The sequence below is a fragment of the Rhinopithecus roxellana genome, chromosome 9 (genome assembly GCF_007565055.1).
Source record: "Rhinopithecus roxellana isolate Shanxi Qingling chromosome 9, ASM756505v1, whole genome shotgun sequence".
NCBI classification, from domain to species: Eukaryota; Metazoa; Chordata; class Mammalia; order Primates; family Cercopithecidae; genus Rhinopithecus; species Rhinopithecus roxellana.
The window spans coordinates 12100062-12119746 of NC_044557.1; the positions used below are offsets into that span (position 1 = coordinate 12100062).

The window sequence follows — 19685 nt, forward strand, 5'->3', positions numbered from 1 at the left end:
AGATTTTAAAGCAAAGTTTAGATTATCATTTGAGAAGAATGTTCTAAAAATGTGTTTTTTAGTTCAAAACTTCAGAAGCTTTGCCCTTAGAAGGAGTCATATAGATTATGTATAAGCCATTTTCTATAGTTTAAATATCATTTTAGCTTAAGCCTTATTTTTACAGTTGGGCACAATCTCTCTCAAAATGACATAATCAGTGTAAATACATAGGTTGATGTGTAAATATTTAATGAAACATGTCAACATAAAATTCTTATCAAATTATTTATTTTCTATACATATCTGTTATCTAAATATATATTTTTGGATTCTGTGAGGATGTTTCTCAACTGATGACTGTATTCTTGGAGCTCACTGGCAATAATCTAATACCTAATTTCCAAAATGAATAAATGTTGAATCAAAAATGATGATTTAACTTTTTGACTTTGATTGTTGTAGAACCAACATAAGTTTGTTGTTGGAAGACCACACTCTAATCTCAAGTGAAAATATTTCTGGAATGTTTATACATGTTAATAGATAGAATTTTACTGTCATTGGCTTATCTGACCATTTTTTTTTTTTTCAGAAAAAAAGGACTGATACAAGTGGTGAAATTTTTTTAATTGTCCTTTTCTATTACTGTTTAAGATCTTTAGAAATTAGTGAATTATTACACTCTGAAATAATGCAGAACACAGTTTTAGGATACAGGAGAAACTTTAGTTTGCCCCTAAATATAGTGAGAATAGAACTGACTTCAGCACAAACTTTGCCTATTTAACAGCTATTGCATATATATCATTTGTTTTAGTTACAATATATGTAATACATTTTAAATGTATTGAATTATGAGGAAGAATTTCATATATATTTCTCATTTACCATTTTATACCGTTTATATCTACTTCCTTGACCCTTATGAATTCTAGCTTGAATATTGGAATTACCAAATGAGCAAAATGTAACATTATAAATATACACTATTGTTAGTAAACCTACGTGAATAGTGGATAAAAGGACAGGAGACAGCTTCCCATGGTAGTATTGTTAAAAATAAAAATGCTTCAGATTTGGTGGGTTTTCATGTTGCTGAAGCCATTATTTGGAAGAATTCATAGACGAAAAAGATGAGGAGGCAATGATAAAAGAAAAATGAAAGTTTCTTTTTTCCTCTTTTGTTTTCTTTCCTTTCTTTTAATAAGTATAATGTCAGTTTAGATTCTCTTGGTGACAATAGACCAAAACAAACAAATGAAAACACAAACAAACTGCTCAGGTAGATATAAATATCATAGAAGTAATGATGACCAAGGCAAACCTAATGGCTCAAACAATTTCGCCAAGAGCCTAGTTCATCTGCATCTCTCAGGATGGGCGGGCCTCTCCCGGGTTTAATACATCCTTCAGCTCTACCTAGTAGACCACAACAGCGTCATGTTTTCCCCTCCAGTTAGCAACACTTCTCTACCAGACTCTTCATGCTGCCCCATTCAGGGAAAATGATGGATTTCTTCTGATGGCTCATGAGGAAGACAGATTAAACTTTTAAAATATATGAGAATCCCAGCAAATGTCTCCTTGTGTCTCACTGCTCATGTCTTTCCCTGAGCTGGTCACTGCAGCCTGAGGCTGGGTGTAAACACTGTAACTAAGAAATGAGGAGGCTGGTGCTGCCAAAGCTGCTCTGCAGCTTCGCAGTGATGCCAGGCAACAAAAGCACATGCAGAAAACTGTGCCATTTTTGGTAAAACATCCAAATGCATTATTTACTGAGAAAAAATTTTAACTCTTTTTTGGTAAAACTGTCTCAAGCAAGGCACTTTAGAAGATTTTCATGCCCGTGTATCTCTGATGTATTATTGGTCAGAAACATGACTTTACAGAAGTAAATTAGCTGTCACTTTTACTGGAGTATTAATTTGATTTTAGACTTACAATTTTTCCTTACATAGAATTATCTTCCTTTCAAAATGTTTAAAATATTTTAATGGTTTGAAAAAACTATGATGAGTAAATATGATAATAAAAACTATCTCGTAATTCAGTAGTACCAAAAATTTTAAGTTAATGTTATTTTAGATAGCATTTTTACATCTTGGAAGAAATTCCTAATCCTTTTTGAAGGGATAATATTGAATACTAAATTATGTTGCTTTTAAATAGAGAAAATGTTTATTTGCCTTCATAGAGTGACATACAACTGTCATGTGTGTTTATCTCTGTATGTTCATCATAACATTTTTGAAAGAACAAAAAGTGTGTGTTGTAGTTATTAGCATCCTAAACTTTTCATATTTGCTCTCAAAATTTTACTTTGAAAATTTGTAAGCATACAGGAAAGTAAATGCCTGTAAAACCACCATTGAATGGAAATTAATTAGAAATTGGCATATTATATATTTGTACACATTATACATTTTACTGAACCATATGAAAATAAGCTGCAAATCACCTTTCAGTACTGAAAAATTATTTACCTTAGTTCCTGTTACAGGAACTGTCATGTCATTTCTACCTTTTAAAACATTTATAAGGAAAATTAAAAAGCAAGAAAACATGCAGTCGGAAGAGATAAAGCTGGCATCAGAACTAGACTCACATTTGGTGGAGATTTTGGAATGCTCACTCAGGAATTTCAAACAACTACATTAATGTGCCAAAGAGTCTAATGGAAAAAGTGGAAGACATGCAAGAACAGATGCGTAATTTAAGCAAGAAACAGAAACTCTAGGAAAGAATGAAAAGGAAATGCTAGAAATAAAAACACTGTAGCAGAAGTTAAGGATGCCTTTGATGGGCCCACCACTTGACTGGATATGACTGAGGAAAGAATCAGTGACCTTGCTGCTATGTCAATAGAGACCTCCTAAACTGAAATACAAAGAGAAAAAGGATGGAAAAATGAAACACAATACTCAAGAAAGGCAGGATAATAACAAAAGGTGTAACATACATGTAATGGAAATACCAGATTGGAAGAAAATGTGAAAGAAGAACAAACATTTGAAGTAATAATGGCTGATAATTTTTCAAAAATAATGACAGATGGGAAACACAGGTTCCAAAAGCTCACAGAACACGAAGCAGAATAAATACCAAAGATTATATACCTAGGCATAGCATATTCACATTGCAGAAAAACAGACAAAAAATTAAATCTTGAAAGCCAGGGTAAAAACACCTTACCTGTAGAGCAACAAGGATACAAATTACACTGGACTTCTCAGAAACCATGCAAGCAAAAAGAGCATGAAGTAAAATATTTAAAATGTTGAAAGTAAAAACCACCAGTTTAGACTTCTGTATTGATAAAAATCCTTCAAATTGAAGAGGAAATAATGACTTTCTTAGACAAATAAGAATTGAGGAAATTTGTCACTAGTAGACTTACCTTGCAATAAATGCTTACAAAATCCTTTAAAGAGAAAGAAAATGATATAGATCTGAAACTCAGATTCATACAAAAAAAGGTAGAGCAATAGAGAAGGAATAAATCAAGGTAAAATATAATCTTTTATTTTGTATTCTTAATTGATATAACAGGTAAGAGTTTGTTCAGAATAATAATAGATACAATAAATTTGGTAGCTTATGGATAAGTGGAATGACAGGAATAATTGTTAACAGGGATAGAAAAAGGGAATTGGAAATACAGTTAGCCCTTCATATTTGTGGGTTTTACATCCATGGATTCAGCTGATCGCGGATTGAAAGTATTGGGAAAAAATTGCACCTGTATGAACATATACAGATTTTTTTCTTATTATTCTCTAAACAGGTAAACAACTATTTACATAGTTTTCTATATTGTATTAGGTATTGTTAGTAATTTAGAGATAATTTGAGGTATATAGCAGGATGTGCATAGGTTATATGTAAATGTCGCATGACTTTATATCAGAACTTGAGCATCTAAAGATTTTGGTGTTCTTGAGAGGTCTTGAAACCAATCCCTTGTGCATACTAAAGGATGACTGTACTCTGTTACAAGGTACCAGCACTACCCATGAAGTGGTATGGTGCTACCTGAAAGTAGACTTATAGTAAATGTTATAGTAAATGTTAACTGTAAACCTTAGGTTAACAATTGATGATATTTTTAAAAGAAGAATATTGATATAAGCATACAAGCATAATTGATATGCTAAGAGAGAAGAAAAAGTTGAATTATGTGAAGTGCCCAATTAAAATCAGAGAAGGCAGAAAAAAGGTGAAGATAAAAAAATAAGTACAGTGAATAGAAAATAATTTCAAATATGGTAGCTATGAATTCAGTCATACCAATAGTTACTTTAAATGTGAATGGTTTCAATACACTAAGTGAAAGATAGAGATTGACAGGTAGATTAACAAAATGAGATCCAACTATACATTGTCTAAAAGAAACCCACTTTAAATATAAATTATAGATAGATTAAAAATAAAGAGATGGAGAAAGTTGTATCATACTAACACAAAAGAAAACTAGAGTAGCTATATTAATTTCAGGTAAAGCAGACTTAATGATAAAAACAAAAAGAATTCAGGGATAAAGAGAGTATTATGTAATGGTAAAGGGATTCATTCTCCAAGAAGACACAACAATCCTTAATGTATATGCACCTAACATGCACCTAACAGTAGAGCAGCAAAATATGTGAGGCAAAAACTGTTAGAGCTGCAAGAAGAAATAGAGGAATCCAGTATGATAGTTGAAGGGTTCAACATGCCTCTATCAGTAATTGACATATCCAGCAGGCAGAAAACTAGTAAGGATATAGTTGAACTGAACAGCACCATCACTCAACTGGGTCTAATTAACGTTTATAGAATATTCCACCCAATGACAACAGAAATACACATTCTTCTCAAGCTCACATAGAACATTCACCAAGAAGGACCATATTATATGCTGTACAACACATCTCATCTAATTAAAAAAATAGAAAGCATTCAAAGTATGTTCTCAAACCACAATGGAATTAAACTAGAAATTCAACTGAAAGATAGCTAGAAAATAACAAATTATTTATAGATTAAATACCCTTATAAGTAACATGCTGATCAAAGGAGTCCCAAGGGAAATTTAAAAGTATTTTAACTGGTTATTTTGCTCGTTAGTTGATGCAGTTTCTTCCTAGCCTCGATGGTCTTTACATTTTGGCATGTTTTTGCAATGGCTGGTACCGGTTGTTCCTTTCCACGTTCAGTGCTTCCTTCAGGGTCTCTTGTAAGGCAGGCTTGGTGGTGACAAAATCTCTAAGCATTTGCTTATCTTTAAAGGATTTTATTTCTCCTTCACTTATGAAACTTAGTTTGGCTGGATATGAAATTCTGGGTTGAAAATTCTTTTCTTTAAGAATGTTGAATATTGGCCCCCACTCTCTTCTGGCTTGTAGAGTTTCTGCCGAGAGATATGCTGTTAGTCTGATGGGCTTCCCTTTGTGAGTAACCCGACCTTTCTCTCTGGCTGCCCTCAAGATTTTTTCCTTCATTTCAACTTTGGTGAATCTGGCAATTATGTGTCTTGGAGTTGCTCTTCTCAAGGAGTATCTTTGTGGCGTTCTCTGTATTTCCGGAATTTGAATGTTGGCCTGCCCTACTAGGTTGGGGAAGTTCTCCTGGATGATATCCTGAAGAGTGTTTTCCAACTTGGTTCCATTCTCTCCCTCACTTTCAGGCACCCCAATCAGACGTAGATTTGGTCTTTTTACATAATCCCATACTTCTTGCAGGCTTTGTTCATTTCTTTTTCTTCTTTTTTCTTTAGACTTCTCTTCTCGCTTCATTTCATTCATTTGATCCTCAATCACTGATACTCTTTCTTCCAGTTGATCGAGTCAGTTACTGAAGCTTGTGCATTTGTCACGTATTTCTCGTGTCATGGTTTTCATCTCTGTCAGGCATGGGCAAGGACTTCATGTCTAAAACACCAAAAGCAATGGCAACAAAAGCCAAAATTGACAAATGGGATCTAATTAAACTAAAGAGCTTCTGCACAGCAAAAGAAACTACCATCAGAGTGAACAGGCAACCTACAGAATGGGAGAAAATTTTTGCAATCTACTCATCAGACAAAGGGCTAATATCCAGAATCTACAAAGAACTCAAACAAATTTACAAGAAAAAAACAAACAACCCCATCAAAAAGTGGGCAAAGGATATGAACAGACACTTCTCAAAAGAAGACATTCATGCAGCCAACAGACACATGAAAAAATGCTCATCATCACTCGCCATCAGAGAAATGCAAATCAAAACCACAATGAGATACCATCTCACACCAGTTAGAATGGCAATCATTAAAAAGACAGGAAACAACAGGTGCTGGAGAGGATGTGGAGAAATAGGAACACTTTTACACTGTTGGTGGGATTGTAAACTAGTTCAACCATTATGGAAAACAGTATGGCTATTCCTCAAGGATCTAGAACTAGAAGTACCCTATGACCCAGCCATCCCATTACTGGGTATATACCCAAAGGATTATAAATCATGCTGCTATAAAGACACATGCACACACATGTTTATTGCGGCACTATTCACAATAGCAAAGTCTTGGAATCAACCCAAATGTCCATCAGTGACAGACTGTATTAAGAAAATGTGGCACATATACACCATGGAATACTATGCAGCCATAAAAAAGGATGAGTTTGTGTCCTTTGTAGGGACATGGATGCAGCTGGAAACCATCATTCTCAGCAAACTATCACGAGAACAGAAAACCAAACACCGCATGTTCTCACTCATAAGTGGGAACTGAACAATGAGATCACTTGGACTCGGGAAGGGGAACATCACACACCGGGGCCTATCACGGGGAGGGGGGTGGGGGGAGGGATTGCATTAGGAATTATACCTGATGTTAATGACGAGTTTGTGGGTGCTGACGAGTTGATGGGTGCAGCACACCAACATTGCACAAGTATACATATGTAACAAACCTGCACGTTATGCACATGTACCCTCAAACTTAAAGTATAATGGAAAAAAAAAAAACAACAACTTACAGATAAAGATACTTAAAACACCTTTATCTTTGAGGATACAGCAAAAAAAAAAAAAAAAAAAAAAAAAGTATTTTAAACTGAATAAAAGTAAAAGTACAACTCATCAGATTTTGTAGGATGCAGAGAAAGCAGTCCTTAGAGATATAGTGTTGAATGCATATATTAGAAAAGAAAAAATATATAAAATCAATAATCTAGACTTCCAATCATAGGAGACATGAGAAACAAAAGCAATATAAAGTTAAACAAGCAGAAGAAATGAATAATTACAAAATAGAACAGAAATCACTAAAAGTGAAAATGGGAAACAATACTGAAACTTGACAAAAGTAAAAACTGGTTCTTTGAAAAAATTGTGAAAATTGACAATCTCCCAGCCAGGATAGTGAAGAAAAAAAAAGAATAAACACAAATTACTAATATCACACATAAAATTAGGCCATCTCTAGTGAACCACAGATGTTAAAAGAATAATAAAAGGGTTTTATTAGCAATTTTAAGCCCATACATTTGGTAACTTAGATAAAATGGACTGATTTCTTGAAAGACACAATCTAACAAACCACACAAGAAGAAAAAGATAATCTAAATAGGCCCATATTTATTAAATAAATTGAATCGATAATTAATAAACTTCCAAAACGGAAAGCTCTAGATTCAGATGATTTTGCTGGTGAATTCTACCAAACACTTAAAGAAAAAATGATGTTAACTATCTATAATTTGTTCCAGAAAAACAGAAACAGAGGGAATACTTCCTAACTTTAATTATCTGAGGCCAACATTACCCTAATACCAAAACCAGAAAAATATATTACAGGAAATGACAACCACAGACCAATATCTCTCATAAATATAAATGCAAGAATCCTCAACACAATATTAGCTAATCAAATCCAACAATGTATAAAAATAATTATACTATCCCAGGTATACAAAGGTGGTTCAACATTTGAAAATCAGATAATGTAATCCATCATATCAACAGGTTAGAGAAGAAAAGTGATATGATTATATCAGCAGATGCATAAAGTGCATTTGGCAAAACTGAACACCGATTTGTGATAAAACCTGAGCAAAATAGGAAGCAAGGGGACTCTCTTAACTCAATAAAGAAGATCTAAAAAAACTCCTCTGGCTAATAATGGTGAGAAACTACAGGTTAAGTATCCTTTATATGAAATGCACAGAACCAGAAATATTTTGAATTACGGATTTTTAACATTTTGGCATATTTGCATATACATAATGAGAAATCTTAGGGATGGAATTCATATAAACATGAAATTCATTTGTGTTTCACAATACATTATATGTATTCACCTTATGCACATAGACTGATAGTAATTTTATAAAATATTTTAATAATTTTTTGCATGAGACAAAGTATGTGTACATTGAACCATCAGAAAGCAAAGATGTCACTGTCTCAGCCATCCATATAGACAATCTGTTGTTGTTTGGCAGGACTCTCATTCCTGACTCAGAATCTTTTTTTATACTTATTCACACATAAGTACTTAATAGTAAAAAATGACATATTATTATTACAGTGAAAAAATACTGTGTGCAGAGTACCTAAGCAGGGCAGTGGCATCACCAGATACCTGCATCAGCTGTTGAACAACAGCAATGACAAACAATGGCAGGCTTTCAGCCTTCACCTATGATGTGGTTTTTCAACTAAAAAGTTACTGTGCACTTTATGTATTTATTTATTTATTTAAGAAAAGATATATTGCAGCTGAAGTGGGCTGGGAGAGCCCTTTTCCCTTGGGGACATTGAATATGCTGTATGTTGTGTAACTGAGTTTTAACTATGGCCTCTCACAGGAAGTCAGGTATAGAATTTTACCCTGGCATCACGTCCTCACTTAAAAAGTTTTGGATTTTAGCATTTCAGATTTCATAGTTTTGGATCAGCGATGCTTAACCTGTATTGCTTTCCCACTAGGCTCAGGAACAAGGACAAGACCTCTCTCCATCCCTATTCACCATCAGACTGGAAGTCTTAGCTAATGAAATGTGGAAACAATAGACTGGGATGGGAGAAATAAAACTGTCTTTGTTTGCAGATTACATGATTACTTATCAAGAAAATCCCAAACAATCAATACAAATCTCCTAGAACTAATAAGTGATTATAGCAAGGTTTATAAGATTCGAGGTTAATGTATCAAAGTTAATTACTTTCCCATATACAAAACTTCACCAATGGTTTTGGCATTGTTGATGAGTCTTGCATAAATATACTTTTATATTGTGTTGCAAAATTATGATTTCCTAATTTTATGACTCCCTGTAGTAGCTGGCATTCTTCTGAAAAGAAGGAATCTGTTCCCATGCCCCATCATGTTGTGTCTCTGTCGCTTTCTCTTTTTCTCCCTTATCTCAGTGGACTCATGAAATGCTAAACATAAAGTACACATGGACACAAAGAAGGGGACAATAGACGCTGGTGCCTACTTGAGGGTGGAGGTTGGGAGGAGGGTGAGGATGGAAAAACTCCCTAACGGGCACTAGGCTTATTATCTGGGTGACAAAATAATCTGTGCACCCTCTGTGACCTGCAATTACCTATGTAACAAACATGCACAGTACCCTTAGAACCAAAAATAAAAGTTGGAAAAAAATAAATTCTGTGTATTATAATCAGTTCCATTATCCCTTTTTCTAACCCTCAAATCCCAAATTTGACCAGTGGAAGACTCTTCCAGCTAACTCTTTTGTACTTTTGACATAATCCCATTAGATTTTGAGTGCTTTTTGTCAAACGTTGTGTCATTTACTTTTGATGTCCCAGACCTGGAAGTAGTTGTGTCTTCAAAGAGTTGAATTTCTTCTAGTGAAAAACAGCAATTGAAAATAAATCTGAATAGCAAGTGTCCTTTTATACTGGGAGGTAATTAAATGTAGGATCTTTCAGAAAACAAGATTTCAATTTCCTTGACATTTCATGTAGTCAAACATTATTTCATGACGTCTAGATTTGGTGTGTATAGAAATGACTTTCCAACTTTGAATTAACAACTAAATTTATTTCACATTTTAAGTTCTTTTGCATTTTTATTTTCACATATATTATTACTTTACAATCTGCATGGAATTTTTATAGATAATATAAAGTTATATTGCTCTGTACTGCCTTTTAAACAGATTGAGTGGAGCGTGATACCACACAGAGACTGAGGTGTGCAACTTTTGCAACTTACTGTGTAGTTCTTCACATGGAAATATGTTTAAATGGGGTGTGTATCAAGCGTGAATTTTTCAGTCTATATATTGAGGAGTGCAAAAAAATAATTTTTTTGTAAGCTAATTCTTATTTTGGGCCTCATTCCACATAACGTCAGAAAATATCTTGGTCCAATTTGAGTAAACTTATCATTTGGGGTAAATAAAGTCGGTTCAGAATCTCCTTTACTCATTCTTTTCCCTCTATTCAATCTAAAATACTGTTATGGATTGAATGTTTGTATCCTCCCAGGACCCTATTTTGAAACCCTAGGATCCAGTGTGATGGTATTTGGAGGTGGAGCCTTCAGCAGGTAACTGGGTTTGGGTGAGGTAATGAGTGTGTAGCCCTTGTATGGGAGTAGTGCCTTTGAAGGAGGAAGAGACATCAGGGCTTGCTCTCGCTCTCTCTGTGCCATGTAAGGGCACAGTGACAAAGTGGCTATCTATGAGCCAGGAAGAGAGACTTCAGAAACTGAACAATGCCAGGCCTTGATCTTGGACTTTTCAGCCTCTAGAACTGTCAGCATATAAATTGCTATTGTTCAAGCCATCCAGTCTATGTACTTTTGTTATGGCAGCCTGGGCTAAGATGGCTGCCCACGCTCTATATGGCTTAATGAGACCTCTTGGTTGTTTTCATGGAGGTATTACGCTTGCTCTCTTATCTGTGATCATTCTCATTCTGTGAGGTGGAACACAAGTCTAGATAGTCCTTGAGCACGGTCATGACATCTGGGGCTACTCTGTTTCTTTCTTGTCACAGGGCTGCAAGAGCAAACCAACCTCTACTGTGACATCTCCTCATTACAACTGCAACTCCCTTGCAGGTTATGACTCTTGGTGTCACATCCACCCACTATAAGGCCTGCAAAAATCTTTATCTCTTCCCCACCCCATTGAAGAGCTCAGTGGTTTGTCAGGTTAGTTTTATGCCTTGATGCATCTTGCAGCCATCTCAGCACCTCTGTGGTCCCATGGTAGATTGGAAACCTATCTGTGATGTCTGTCATCTTCCAGACCATCAGGAAATGGGGGTGCAGACTCTATTCTCACACCTACCAACTATTTTGCTTTTTCTTATTCTTCCCTTGGAACTAATTCTGTGTTTGATGGGGAGGGTTTAGGTTTTTCATTGCTCCCCTCTATAACACTCCTTGGTCCAGTAGCCCAATAATTTTTATCTACACTGAGAAGGTAGAGTGAAAAACTTAATACATTAGTTCAGCAAGCATTTCCCAAAAATTTTAGTGTCAAATCTATATAATAGCTATATGAGACTTAAAAGGAAATACATGATGTTTGATTTCTGTGATTTCATTCATATGTTATTATTGGGGCTATAAATTTCACATAATTTTTTTTGGAATTAGGGAAAGAATCTTTAGTTATCTAAAGAAATTTAATGAAGCATGGAGAGATAAAATAAGTTGGTTAACATCTTCCAGGTGTTAAGGTAAAAAGTAACAAAATATACACTAAACATCATTTTATAAAAAAAGATAACACAAAACATAAAACAAAATTTTAAAAGTAATGTTATTGTCCAGGTGAAGAACAGGTAGATGAGTTTGATTTATTTCTTTAAAATTGTATATTTTATAAAGTGATATAATTTCTTACTCATATAATAAAAATAAATATGAAATAAATATGAAAAAGCAATATATCAATGCCTAATCATCTTAGAAAATATTGAAATATGAAAAAGAACAATGAAGAAAATAAAACTGTGCAAAACTCCAGGCCTGTTATCACTGTCAATGTTTTGGATGTAGTTTTAATTTTTATGCAGACACAGTTATTTTATGTAATTTAGACAATTTTTATGTCCTTTTAACATTTTTTAAAAATGTAATTGTGGTAGAAAATACAAGCATATTAAAAAATACAAAAATATAAAACGTACCAATCTTAAACATTTCTAAATGGTTTGGTATTATTCAATATATTCACAATGTAGTGTAATCAATCTCCAGAACTTTTTAATCTTGCAAAACTGAAACTCTATACCCATTAAACAACTCTCCATTTCCTTCTCTCTGTAGCCCCTGGAAACCACTATTCTACTTTCTGTCATTATGAGTTTACTACTCTATCTTCCTCATACAAGAGGAATCATATAGTATTTGTCTTCTTGTGACTGGTTTACTTTACTTAGTTTAATGTCCTCAATGTTAATCCATTTTGTAGCATGTGTCAGATTTTCCTTCCTTTTTTTAAAAAAAATTAATTCAAAAAATTTTTAGTAGAGATGAGATCTTGCTATCTCATCTTTCCAGACTGGTCTTGAATTCCTGGGCTCAAGTGATCCTCCTGCCTTGGCTTCCTGAAATGCTAAGGCTGAATAATATACCACTGTATCTATATACTACATTTTGTTTTTCTATTCACTCACCAATGGACACTTGGGTTGAATCCACCTCTTGGCTATGTGAGTAGTGCTGGTGTGGAACATGTGTGTACAGATATCTCTGCTTTCAATTCTTTCAGATATATGCCCAGAAGTATATTTTCCTAAGAATTCTAGATGGTAATTGAATTTTTAATTTTTGAGGACTCTCCATATAATTTTTCATAGTGGCTGTACCAATTTACATTCCCACCAACAGTGTACAGGATTCTTATTTCTCCACATCCTCACAAATGCTTATTTTGTCTTTTTTGAAAGTAGCCATCCTAACATGTGAGGTGATAGCGCATTGTGGTTTTGATTTGCATTTCACTAATGATTAGTGAATTCTTGTTTGTCACTTGTATATTTTCCTTGACGAACTGTCTATTAAAGTACTTTACCCATTTTTAATTTTTTTTTTTTTTTTGGTTGTTGTGGTTGTCGTTGAGTTGTAGAAGGTCTTTGTATATTCTGGATATTAACTTTGTATCAGATATATGATTTACAAATATTTTCATCTATTCTGCAAGTTGCCTTTTCACCCTGTATTCTTTGACATACCAAACTTTTAAATCTTGGTGTAATCTAGTTTGTCTATTTTTACTTTTGTTACCTTTGCTTTTGGTGTCACATTTAAGAAATATTTGCCAAACCCAAGGTAATCGAGCTTTCTCTGTATGTTTTCTTCTAACAGTTTTAGGTCTGTGCTTCATTTTGAGTTAATTTTCGTATATGGTGTAAGAGAAGGTTCCAGTTTTATTCTTTTCCATGTGGAGAGCCAGTTTTCCCAACACTATTTATTGAACAGATTTTTCTTTCCTCATTGTATATTCTTGGTACCCTTGTAAATAATCATTTGACCATATATGCGAGGGCTTATTTCTGGACTTGCTATTGGTCTGTATATCTGTTTCTTTTCTTTTTTTTTTATTATACTTTAAGTTCTAGGGTACATGTGCATAACGTGCAGGTTTGTTACATATGTATACTTATGCCATGTTGGTGTGCTGCACCCATCAACTCGTCAGCACCCATCAATTCATCATTTATATCATGTATAACTCCCCAATGCAATCCCTCCCTCCTCCCCCCTCCCCCCTCCCCATGATAGGCCCCAGTGCGTGATGTTCCCCTTCCCGAGTCCAAGTGATCTCATTGTTCAGTTCCCACCTATGAGTGAGAACATGCGGTGTTTGGTTTTCTCTTCTTGTGATAGTTTGCTAAGAATGATGGTTTCCAGCTGCATCCATGTCCCTACAAAGGATGCAAACTCATCCTTTTTTATGGCTGCATAGTATTCCATGGTGTATATGTGCCACATTTTCTTAATCCAGTCTGTCACAGATGGACATTTGGGTTGATTCCAAGTCTTTGCTATTGTGAATAGTGCCGCAATAAACATACGTGTACATGTGTCTTTGTAGTAGAATAATTTATAATCCTTTGGGTATATACCCAGTAGTGGGACGGCTGGGTCATATGGTGCATCTAGTTCTAGATCCTTGAGGAATTGCCATACTGTTTTCCATAATGGTTGAACTAGTTTACAATCCCACCAACAGTGTAAAAGTGTTCCTATTTCTCCACATCCTCTCCAACACCTGTTGTTTCCTGACTTCTTAATGATTGCCATTCTAACTGGTGTGAGATGGTATCTCATTGTGGTTTTGATTTGTATTTCTCTGATGGCGAGTGATGATGAGCATTTTTTCATGTGTCTGTTGGCTGTATGAATATCTTCTTTTGAGAAATGTCTGTTCATATCCTTTCCCCACTTTTTGATGGGGTTGTTTGTTTTTTTCTCGTATATTTGTTTGAGTTCTTTGTAGATTCTGGATATTAGCCCTTTGTCAGATGAGTAGGTTGCAAAAATTTTCTCCCATTCTGTAGGTTGCCTGTTCACTCTGATGGTAGTTTCTTTTGCTGTGCAAAAGCTCTTTAGTTTAATTAGATCCCATTTGTCAATTTTGGCTTTTGCTGCCGTTGCTTTTGGTGTTTTAGACATGAAGTCCTTGCCCATGCCTATGTCCTGAATGGTACTACCTAGATTTTCTTCTAGGGTTTTTATGGTATTAGGTCTAACATTTAAGTCTCTAATCCATCTTGAATTAATCTTCGTATAAGGGGTAAGGAAAGGATCCAGTTTCAGCTTTCTACTTATGGCTAGCCAATTTTCCCAGCACCATTTATTAAATAGGGAATCCTTTCCCCATTTCTTGTTTCTCTCAGGTTTGTCAAAGATCAGATGGCTGTAGATGTGCGGTATTATTTCTGAGGACTCTGCATGGTACTGGTACCAAAACAGAGATATAGACCAATGTATATCTGTTTCTATGCCAGTACCGTGCTGTTTTGATTACTATACATTTGTTATAAGTTTTGAAATCAGAAAGTGTAAAATCTTCAACTATGTTATTCTTTCTCAAGATTGTTTTAACTGTTCAGGGCCTCTTGAAATGTCACATAGATTTTAGGATGGGATTCCCTATTTCTGCAAAAAAAAAAAAAAAAAATGCCATTGGAATTCTGATAGGGATTGTATTAAATTTTTAGATCACTTTGAGTAGTATTGACATTTTAACAATATCAAATCTTTAAGTCCATGAATATGGGGAATCTTTCAATTCATTCACATTGTCTTTAATTTTTTACAGTAATGTTTCATATCTTTCAGTGTAGAAGTCTTTAACCCCCTTGGTTAAGTTTATTCCTAGGTAGCTTATTATGTATAAGCTATTGTAAATGAAATAGTTAAGAAATATCTTTTTAATTTTTTATTTAGATTTTGATCAAAATTTATATTTCTAGGTTTTCTGTTTCTATCAAATTTAGTACCAGATTTGTTTTTCTTAATTTCCTATCAGTATTTATAGGTAATTTTCCTTGCAGTGATTATCTTGGTACACAATCATCTTGATTATTAAAATCCTGGTACTAATTTATTTTACCTTTGACTTCTTGCTTTCTTCTTTCCTGTTAATACAAATTCTCCACAAGTTACCCCATGCTAGCAAGGTGCCTTCTCCCACTCATTTTCCAAGTCCTTTCTTTCAATTCCTTAGGAGCCAGGGTTCTAATTTCCTCAATCTAAGGTTCTCATCAGGGTGGTACTCTCACCCTTTGTTGTTCTACTCCTTCCACCACAGTCCCTTCATCTGTGAAATTCCCACTTGATTCTGCTGAGGGTGGACTCTAGAGATGCCTTTAGTGTTTTCCCCACTTAAATGAAGTTGCTAATGCTCTCTTTCTCTGGTTTTGTCATAGCTTGTACTCTGGGTGATGTATTTTTGTTCTTTGTTAAACTGTGTGGTTTTCAGAGGTGTGTGGAGAGATTTGAATTTAGCTGAATATCATTATCCTATGGGAAATTGGAAGCTGTGTGACTGGTGTTAATGCAATAATCCCTAGAAACTTTATAAAATTAATCAGGAAATAAGGTGGGTGGGAGGGTGGGAAGAAACAAAAATAAGCCAAACTTTCAGCACATCAGCATTCATCATAAGATCAACTGCTCTCTGATCCCTTCCTCATAGCTGTTTGGTGCCTATTGTCCCAATATCGCATAGACCCATGAAGATTATAGTTCTTCTTAACTGCTCTGTAGATGACAACTTGAGAATTATGAAATGTTAAGTTTTCCATTTGAGACATTCTTTTAGGTCCTGCACACCAATAAGGTCTGAAGGACCTGATAAGGAGCTGACTCACCAAGGAATGTGGTTTCCATATCCAAATAATATCCTCCTTATTCCAGCCAATCAACAACCCCAATTTTCTAGCCTCTTTCCCTCCACTATCCCATTAAAAACCCCAGCCCAGAACTCACTGGGGAGAAGAATTTGAGTGTCCTTTCTGTCTCTTCATTTGGCTGCCTGTTGATAATTAAACTCTTTCTCTGCTGCAAACGCTGCCATCTCAGTGTATTGGTCTGTTACTCTTCAGCAAGCATACAAACCTGTTGGTCCTACAACATGAATACAGGTAGTAACATATCTGGAATTCATACTTTACTGATTTAATCAATTTGTGCAGATCTGACTGCAGAAGTTCTATTCTATTCTTTCCCCCCTACTTTGTACTTATTTTTCCTGAACCATTTTCTACAATATAACAGTCTAAAGTGAATCTGTATATCTGAGATAAAATATTATGAGAAATCTTTAGTTTTAAGTTTTGAAACTCCTTCATGAAATATTTTATGACTTCATTTTATCTTTATGAAACAATCCCTCATTATTTAAAATTGACGATAATAATAAAAACCAAGTATAGTGTTTGTATGCCTCTCAGTAGAGGTCAACTTCTTTGTACCTCAAGACATGACACCCTTGAAGTCATGTGGCTCTCAACATTCCAATAGTCTAAGGGCCTTTAGCAGGAGGTATTTCTGAATCCAGTGGGGTACATTTACGGAATACTTTCACTGGTTCTGTACCTAGTAACAGTAGTTTTCAACCTTGCTGCATATTATTATTTCCTGTAGAGCTATGAAGAAACTCAATGTTTAGTCTGTACCCTGGACCCATCATTAAATCTGAATTTGTGGAGGCAGGGACCCAGACATCACTATGAGGCTTGGGTAGAACTCAAAATGAGGCCTTACAAGTACTACTGACTCATGTACTTACACTCTGATTTGCATACATCCACACGTGAGAACCACTAGTGAGTTTTGAGACTTCTCAATGCTTCCTATAAATGTTTGAAGAAACATGGTTCTAAAATATTGTATTTCTTGAATTCTAACACATAGCTATATTTTTGAGATTTGGAGTAAAAGAAAAATATTCAGTAGTATCAATGAATGCTGAGGAAAAACAATATCTAGTTAGATGTAAATTCACACTAGTCACTGCTACTTTTAGAAACTGACTGGAGTCCTAAACTGGGGGAAAAGAAACTGGTTTGGAACTTTCAAAGCTTCACTAAGTAAATTATAGAAAATCAATTCCTTCTTTATTTTTAGCCAGAATTATGATTTTGATGGCCTTTAAGGCAGGACTGCAGATGAGCTGCAATTGAATTATCTAGAAAATATCCTGAGAGAGTCCGGTTGAGTAGGTTTGTGGGTAAACTTTAGAATTGGTGTGCTTAACAAACCACCAGGTGATTCTGATGCACCGATAATATGCAAGAGCACATTCCAAAGACACTTGATAGAAGGTTTCAGGAATTCTAATTGTCTCAAACCTTGAGAGGCACAAGTAGAAATGATCCAGGGCTTTATTTTCATGACATTAACAAAGAGTGTGGGGAAGAAATCACTTTACCAACCTATGGTTGAAGAAAAATGATGGAGAAAGTGCTCATATGTTACATAAATTGTTTTCTTTAAACCGTTTGGTAAGATTAGTTGTATCATCATATTTATAAATCCATTTACAGTATTCTTTCCTGTAGATTTTCAACAGCAGCCACAGGAGGATCAAAATTCATCTTATGCATCTCTAAGATGCTTTTATCCCCTTAAGATGAATCTCATGGTGGTATTTGCCAGTTTTATAACTACCAGTTGAATATACTCAGTGTCTTAAAATAAATTTTAAAAAATTATTTATAGTCAAACATATATTTTTCTTAGAGAAGTTGTTACTCAATATATATGACTCCATTAGTCAGAATTTCTCCACAAATACTCTATGTTCCTTAATATTTTGAACCAGGGATCCATTTGAGAATTTGATGAGAGAGGCTTAGAATTCTTACCAATTGAACACATTTAAATGAAATGACAATTTCTATATATTGTTAGGGAATCTATGGACATCCCACAAAGCTCCTAAGGTCCACAGCTTATAGTTTAAAAAGTTTGTATCTAAGACATGTAGTATCTCTACTAATTTATAATTTAATGAGATTCTATATATTTTCCAGGTACCTATACAAGAATGAAATCCATGCACTAGATAAGCAAACATTTAAAGGACTCATATCTTTGGAACATCTGTAAGTAATAGAAACTTTTTTATTAAATCACTCATGGTGACGGTTCAAATAGACAGCTTTTTAAATGCCATTATGTGATAGTTGAACAATTATTTTAAACTTTGCCATGTGGCTTGAATAACTGAATATCTGTCATCAGTTGGATAAAAATCAGAATGTATGACTGTGTTGGCATAAGGATAGGAAGACAGACAGAACTCAGCTGGAATTCCAGCACTGCATTTATTACTCGTGTGACATTGGGCAGCTTACCCTCTGTGAACCTTTGTTTCCAAATCCTGAAATGCACATATTTCTGCGGTGCATGTTAAGGTATTGCATGCAAAGAGCAATAATGTTTATGAAGCAAAAATGTTTATTACTTGACATAAAATAGGCTTTTTATAGAAGATAATTTATAGCTGTGACTATAATTTATGAAACAAGTTCAAACTTTTAACTGACATTAGAACTTCCAAAACATGAGATATACCTCTCATTTTACAGGTAATAAAATTAAATTCAATGTTAGTTAAATGATTTGCCCCAAATTAAGAGTCTGTATTATTATTATTATTTTCATTATTATTATTTTTGAGGCAGAGTTTCTCTCTGTTGCCCAGACTGGAGTGCAGTTGTCCCATCACAGCTCATCCACCTCTTGGGTTCAAGTGATTCTTGTGCCTCAGCATCCCAAGTAGCTGGGATTACAGGTATGCCCCACCATGCCCGGCTAATTTCTATATTTTTAGTACAGACAGGGTTTCACCACATTGGCCAGGCTGGTCTCGACCTTTTGGCCTGAAGAGATCTGCCCACCTAGGACTCCCAAAGTGCTGAGATTATAGGCATCAGCCTCCATGCGCCGCCCTGTAGCATTATTTTTACAACTCAAACTGACTGCTATCTTAGTGTACTTTTTAACATTTGATACTTTATGAAAACCTCAGATTCACCATCATAATTTCAGTGTGAAATATGAATCCTTCAATATCAAAAAGTCATATTGTATACTAATACTGCTACTAAACTGCAATTTCATGTTTTATTCAGAGATTTCTCTCAATTACAAGTGTTTGAAATACAAATACTAATTAGGTAATTAAAAAGATTTTCCCCATTTTTCACAACCTATGGGATAGTTCTGAAAC

The 19685-nt window shown here is 34.6% G+C and overlaps 1 protein-coding gene across 1 annotated transcript in view; it reads left to right on the forward strand.

Annotated features, from left to right (window-relative positions):
• Nucleotides 1-19685, forward strand: part of PXDNL (peroxidasin like) — a 513952-nt gene that overhangs the window by 244002 nt on the left and 250265 nt on the right. Inside the window, exon 4 of the mRNA XM_030937395.1 lies at nucleotides 18484-18555. Coding sequence (XP_030793255.1) covers nucleotides 18484-18555 — 72 coding nt within the window. The remainder of the gene's footprint in view (nucleotides 1-18483; nucleotides 18556-19685) is intronic.